The sequence below is a fragment of the Vipera ursinii genome (genome assembly GCF_947247035.1).
Source record: "Vipera ursinii genome assembly, chromosome: 5".
Lineage (NCBI taxonomy): Eukaryota > Metazoa > Chordata > Lepidosauria > Squamata > Viperidae > Vipera > Vipera ursinii.
This window is the reverse complement of record NC_139518.1, coordinates 74,839,860-74,847,124: the sequence shown is the minus strand read 5'-3', so window position 1 is coordinate 74,847,124 and position 7,265 is coordinate 74,839,860. Positions and strand designations below refer to the sequence as shown.

Here is a 7,265-nt window from a genome sequence, read left to right as displayed (position 1 = left end):
CTACTGAGCAAAGTTTCAGCAATCCTTTAAAACCCAATTAACACACAAATGCTCTAGTTTTCTCCATTTTAAAAATAATAATAATTCAAACTGGGAAACTCAGAAAAATGTCTGTTTGCTGATACAGATAATGATTTACAGTGAGGCATTTTATAAATTGGAAATTACAATAAAATGTATCCTTCATATTTTAATTATCAAAGAATCTTAGTTTAACATAATTTGATATTCAAAAGCTTCAGTAACACATGATAAATGCTAATCTCTTAATCATATCAAAATTGAAATATCTTTTTTCTCCTTATGTTGTGTATTCAAAATGCATATTTTCGCCAAGAAAACCAAAAGGTGTTTAATGAAGAAAACTTGAATGTCATTAAACAACATTTTGTTTAAAAGCCTTTTAAAAACCTTTTCGAACTGAAAACCTGATGCCTCACCAGTTCATATATTTCAATACTGTTATTATTATGACAGCTTCTAGCCTATTTTCTATTTTTATTTTTTTTCTTTGTGATATTGATTTTTGAATAAATGTTTATTGTATGCATTTAACTTGATTCATATTATAGAAAAATATTTATTCATTAATTTACATAAACCCTACAACATCCTTTCTTAACAAATTGCTAGACTTTCACCAAACATTTTTACTATCAATTCTCCTTCGAATTTATCTGAATTCCCAGAATTCTTGCTGGTCAATTGAAAATTCCTTGTGTCTTCTAGACCAAGTGGTCCCTCTAGTGTTTATTATCCAGACATCATAGCCAGCATCTGCTAGAAAAAATCCCAGGCTGTTGCTAGGAAGATTTGCAATCCAACATCTCCCTTCTGCCACAAAACCATGTACCAATAAAACAATTGGTCTAGGCCCTGCATCCAAGAATACATGATTTATTGCATGTTACCTATAAGTATAATGCTCCTCCAGCAATAATATATTACTTTAGTAATTACATTTTGTCTTGTTAAGATACCTTTACAGCATCACACTTACATTAGGATTGTGTAAAGGTCAGGATCCAAATGGCAAAATATAAGTTTTACTTGTGCACTCTTTGTCAAGGGCACTTTATACCAAATGCTTCTCTTCCCAGGATTATGGGCCATCTGCAAGGGCAGCCAGATGATACCAAGAAAAGATGTAGCTGCTGTAAGGTTTTCTGAACAGGTGCTATGTTCCTAGCCACACACTCCATCAATCACACTTTGCCCTGCAGAACCTTAAGTGTGCTACTAAATCTACCACTAAATTGCTTTAACAATATCTGAAAACTGTCCCAAATGAAAGAACTCCGGTCAATGAATAGCAATAAAGTTGCATAACAATTGAGCACATTTAAATATATAAGAACACAAGAGGTTCCTGGTCCATGTACTGTTGTGTTGGTTGCTGCTGGTGCTGCTGGGAAAGCAATCCTCAGCCAGGGCTCACATTTGATTTTTCTACCAATGTGAAGTAGGACCAGGAAGATGCTCAAGTCATGGACCAGCACTTCTGCTCAGCACTAAGTGCCAGGATTAAAGTTAATGTTTAGCCACAAAGTAGCAATTCTGATTGTTGGTAGGGTATAACCTAAACTGTTTTTGTCCCATATAGACTCCCACAGCCTCCAGGAACCAATTTAAAATTTCATTAACTCTAACCCTGGGACAATAATTTACAGCTGTGCATTATCAGCAGAGTGAAACTCTTACCCCAAACTGACAATCACTCCCAGTTTCAAAATGGGATTAAATAACACAAGTAAAGCAAGTAAAACTTAATTTATTTATGAATAAACATGAAGTAATGCTTACTCAGTGGGTTAGTATGCTGAGCTTGTCGATCAGAAGGTCAGCAGTTTGGTGGGTTGAATCCTGAGTGCCGCGTAACAGAGTGAGCGCCTGTTACTCATCCCAGCTTCTGCCAACCTAGCAGTTTGAAAGCACGTAAAAATACAAGTAGAAAAATAGGGACCACTACGGTGGGAAGGTAACAGCATTCCATGCGCCTTTGGCGTCTAGTCATGCTGGCCACATGACCACAGAGACGTCCTCGGACAAGCGCTGGCTCTTTGGCTTTGAAAAGGAGATGAGCACCGGCCCCTAGAGTCAGAAATGACTAGCACGCATGTGCAGGGGTACCTTTACCTTTTACCTTTAATGCTTACTACACCCAATCCTTGATGCTAGTTTAGGAAGATACCATGGTTGATTGTGTTCAATGTCACCAAGGAGTCTAAGAGGACCAGGACAGATGCACTACTCCTGTCTCTCTTCATTAGAGTCATCAATGCAGCTTTTGTGCTATGGCCCAGATTAAAAATAATGAAGATTATTCACTTCCACCAGGATCATGTGTAACAGGCTCTCTATCACTTTCTTAACTATGGTTCCTAAAATTGGAGATTATTCTAAAGTTGGTGATTAAGTAAAAGTTTTCAAGTAAGATGGGTTAAGGCAGGGCTGTCAAACTGCCGGCCTACAGGCCGGATGCATCATAGCGAAACTGTGCCCACCCCATTGCCGGCAATGGCAAAAAAGTCACGATACGTCATGACACGTCATGTGACATTGCGAGTTTGACACCCCTGGGTTAAGGAATGGCTCTTGTAAAAGAGAGACCATCAAACTTTTTTCAAGTCTAGTGGCAAAACTCTCTCCCTTAGAGAAACTTTAACTATCTCCTGAATCCAGCCACACATGCTCCATCAGGAATCTGCAGGAGACACAAAGTATATGGACCCAGCCCACAGAGGCAGAGTTGACGTTACAGGGAAACCCATAAAGTTCAAAGGAATCCCAAACTGAACCACCCACCATAATATAACACTAATAGCAGCACAATTATTTGTAGAAAGGTAATCTAATATACATGCCAAGTATCTATGACTCAAAAAACAATCCAGCAGAAGCTGTTTTTCAGTCAAAGCTGAAGGATAGTAAGGATAGCAGAAGGATAGTAAAATTTTCATGGCCATATGAATTACAATATATGCAGTATGTAAGCAATTCAGAACTGGAAATATATTACGCACGTACCTTCATTACGTGGACAGTGTTTTCCATGAGGAATTCTGTTTAACTGAAGGTAATAACCATCATCAGTCAGAACTTCATACACTTCACTGGGATATCCCCAATACTGAATGATTTCAGGCTGCAAATGAAATAGTAAATTGTTGCTCAAGTTCTAAGTTATATACCTATACATGAAGCTATGTACAAGCGCATTTAAGTATTTACATTTAGACTTGATATTGTCTTGGACTCAATTTTTCAAGGTAGCCATTAAAACAAACCCATTCTTTGTTTAAAAAGTCTTGGGCTGATACATGTGCTGTAGTGGGAAAATATTTTTGTTCCTGTCCTGGTGGTGGTGGTGGAGGAGGAGGAGGAGAGGGGTAGGAGTCACCTACTTGCTTCATATAAAAACTTACAATTGTTATGAATCCTTGAGGATTCAAATGTCTTCTGAAAGATTCTTCTGAATTTGTTGTCTGTTGGATTAAGCAAGCCAGTTCCAGAAACAGCCACATCTCACCTGCATGGAAAGTGTTTTAAAATTATAATTTTAGTGTCTGAAAACCTTCAGGAATCTTTTTAACTAGGCATTAGAATACATTCACCTGGCTGTAATGTGTTAACAGCAAAAACAATTTGGCTGCATTGCTTATCTGGCACATCCTAGATTTATGCTTTTCAGATGAACTATTCTAGAATACTCACTAGAGTAACAATAATAAAAGTAGATTAAAAAACACACACATACAGTCCAAACATAATTTAAAGGCATTTTAGAAAAGATCATTAAAATAAATGGAAAAGAAGCCAAAGACAATACCTTGGTTTTGATACCTTCAATACTCTTTCCATTGTATTGGAAAAGAGGAGAGAGAGATTTTGGCTGTTCTAATATTTGAAAGTGTTGTTGGAATACTTGGAAGTATTAGTTATCATTCTGAGGCCAGGCCCTATAAATGACTTATATTCCATGATCCCCAGCCAGTATTATTAATCAGTCCTGTCCTTGTAACAAGAATAACTTAATTTCAGTTGTAACAACAACAACTTTATTGATTAGCCCTTGGGCCATATCAAAGTACAAAGTTCCAGCAACAAACCGTCACCGAAACTAGATAAAAACAATCCGAAATGGAATTTGATAAAATACAATTTAAAATGGAATTAAAATACAATTTAAGTTAAAATAGTAATAAAATACAAATTTAAGATATAGATAAAATATGGTAACATTATATTTCGGAGTCGCCCTTACAATCTACCCCAATCAGTCCCACATATGCAGATCTTAACTGGATCATTTTGTTTAAATACTGTGCTACGTTGAATGTTCTTTTCAAGTTCTGGCCGGACATAAGGTAAGTTATTTTAATATGGGGATCCCAATGGGTCATTCGTTTGGTATATAGACCAAGATACCTGTCTCTCACCCTCTTATACAAACAACAGTCAAATAGGATGTGAGCCAGGTCCTCTACCTCTGCCGCTCCACAAATGCAGAGACGCTCATTGTACGGTATAGCATGAAATCTCCCATATCTGACCATTGTATCAAGCTGTTCAAATCTTGCTCTCGTAAATATCTCCCTAAGATGTTTTGGGAGTTGTGACTTCAAATAACTGTCCACTTGAAAAGTACATTTGTATTTACTCAGCCATTTCAAGTTACCCACCTTACTAAGGATAGCTATATCAGTTTGTGCTTCTATATCCTTAATTCTTTGGCAACTCTTTTTTTAGATTGTTCTCCTGTTACACAAGAAACAGGAAGGCCACAGCTTCTTACAAAATTTGTTAGTTTGGTGATCCAGGAGATTTGTGATTGCAGTTTTATTTGCTCTAGTAGGCATAATTTGGGGAGTCTATCAGTCTCCATTTCATTAACTTTGCACCAGTAGTTATAAGCTCTAATTTTGGATAATGCCTGAATTGTATGAATTCCCAATTCAGCTCTAACTGCTGCAGCAGATGTTCTTCGGTCTACACCCAAAATACATCTCAGATGCTGGGACTGTGTTTGTTCTAAAGCTGTGGTTGAATAAAGACCCCAAATTTCTGCTCCATACAAGAGCATTGTCGTAACCTTAGCCTTATAAACTTTGAGTAGTGGAGCTAGGGACCCTGGGTAACTATGGTTCTTTAGTTTGAGCAATAAATTCAAATGGGCTTTTGCTCTAAATGTACTTCGTTGATGATGGCAGGCCCAAGATCCAGTCTTGGAAAAAGTCACTCCCAAATATACAAAGGTATTAACCTGCTCAATTGGTTCACCATCTAATTGCCACTTATGTCTCTGATGGTTTCTTCCAAACACCATTATTTTCGATTTGGATTTGCTAATAATTAGGGAGTTATCCTGGCAATAAGAGCTGAATCTTCTTAATAGCCTACGTAATCCTACTTGTGAGTATGATAATAAAATCATATCATCAGCATAAAGCAAGCTGTTACAGTAAGTATTTAGGATCATCGGCATGTGTACCATGGTATCCTTCATTAACCCTGGCAAGTCATTGATGTATAAATTAAATAATAATGGGGCCAGGATACACCCTTGCCTTATCCCTTTATTTGTGTGAATCCTGTTAGTCAGGGCCCCATTAACCCCATACCGCACCCTCAAACAGGTACTTGTGTAAAGGGCTTTAATCAAAGCCAGAAGTCTGGGTTCTATTTTAAGAGATGTCAATTTACTCCATAGTACGTCTCTATTTACCATATCAAATGCTGCTGTAAGGTCTATAAAAGCAGCAAACAGGGGTCTCCTCTTATAGGCATATTTGGCAATCAGATGGTTCAAAACAAAGCAGTTATCAATAGTAGATCTGTTCTGTCTAAAACCTGCTTGTTCTTCTGTGAGGATGTTGTTTTCCTCTACCCAGATTTCAATTCTGTTCAAAAGGTACCTAGCATATATTTTTGCTACAATGTCAATCAGGCTGATGGGCCTATAATTACTAGGATCCTTTTTATTCCCTTTTTTATATATGGGGACAACTATTGCCATCTTCCACCCATCTGGTATATGGCAGGTGTTATTTATGTGTGTAAAAAGACCTGCTAATACAGGGCCCCACCAGTTGGGAAATTTCTTAAATAATTCTGCTGGTAAAAAATCCTCGCCTGGGGCTTTACTGCTCTTTAAGCTTTTAATAATGGACTGTATCTCCTTTTCTGAGACTGGTGGCCAAGGGGGGAGAGTTCTAGGATTTACCAAATCATTGTTTAAAAATAATTTCTTTACCGGTTCGGTGGGGGCAAACAAGCACTGATAATAATTCTCCCAGTCCGCAGCAGAGATTGGTATGTCAAATGCAAATCTCCGTTCCTTCAGAATACCTGCTACAGAGTGCCAAAATAATACTGAATTATGACTTCTGGCAGCCAACTCAAGTTCTGACCAGATTGAAATGGCAAAACGTTTTTTCTTTAATGTTATAGTTTTTTTATATTCCCTTCTTGTGTGCAGCATCTTAGCTTGTGTATGGGCAGTAGGATTCCTCTGGGCAAGCCTCATGGCTGCCTTCAATTTCTTTTTCTGTCGCTGACAATCAGGATCAAACCAGCGAGGTCTACCCACTTGGGCTCTTTTTGTAGTAGGTTTAGCTGTTAGGTGTTTCTTCAGTATGTTACAAAGATTGGAGAATGCATTGAAGGCTGACATCCAGTCAGTAGTAGATGACTGTATTGTTCTAGCCCACTTAGTAGCATTCTCTGTTTTAAGGCATTCTAATATTGCCTTAGTATCAACTTTGGCCCAAATTAACCTTTTATTTTGGGTCACCTCTACCTTTTTGGTGAGCCATCTGTCAGCCATGTTATATGGTCTTAAATCTGAGTGGCCTCGCAATGTCACACTTACAGGCTGATGGTCGCAATTGTCGCTAAGGTGTACTGTGACCTCTGAGAAGAGGTCAGCCTTATCTCTAGACACACAAAAGAGATCCAGTACACTACTTGAATTGGCTGAGTGGTATGTATAAGGGTATGTATAATTCTTGTCCTTACCTCCCAAAATTTGGAGATTACCCTTAAAAATTAAGGAGACTAGGAGCAGGCCAGCGGCATTACTTTTACAGTCTCTCGAGAGCCACTGAGGATGGTTATCAAAGAACTCCCCTGGGATTCCCTTCTTCTGGGCAAGCTCATACAGAGAGGGACCCAGTCTAGCATTCAGATCTCCTAATAATACCACTATGGACCGAGGGTACAATATAGATATATCTTCTAAGATAACTTCCAAGCCCATCCAATAT

At 38.1% G+C, this 7,265-nt stretch overlaps 1 protein-coding gene across 1 annotated transcript; it reads right to left on the bottom strand.

The window, feature by feature from the left end:
* Positions 1-314: 314 nt before the first annotated feature.
* On the bottom strand, positions 315-3,535 carry LOC310640815 (lipase member M-like; the record flags this gene model as incomplete). The annotated part of the gene is made up of 3 exons (XM_083363331.1): positions 315-876; positions 3,028-3,145; positions 3,530-3,535. The coding sequence occupies 3 exons, from the start codon at positions 3,533-3,535 to the stop codon at positions 674-676; spliced, it is 327 nt and encodes a 108-aa protein (XP_083219457.1). The 3' UTR covers positions 315-673.
* Between the last annotated feature and the right edge of the window lie 3,730 nt (positions 3,536-7,265).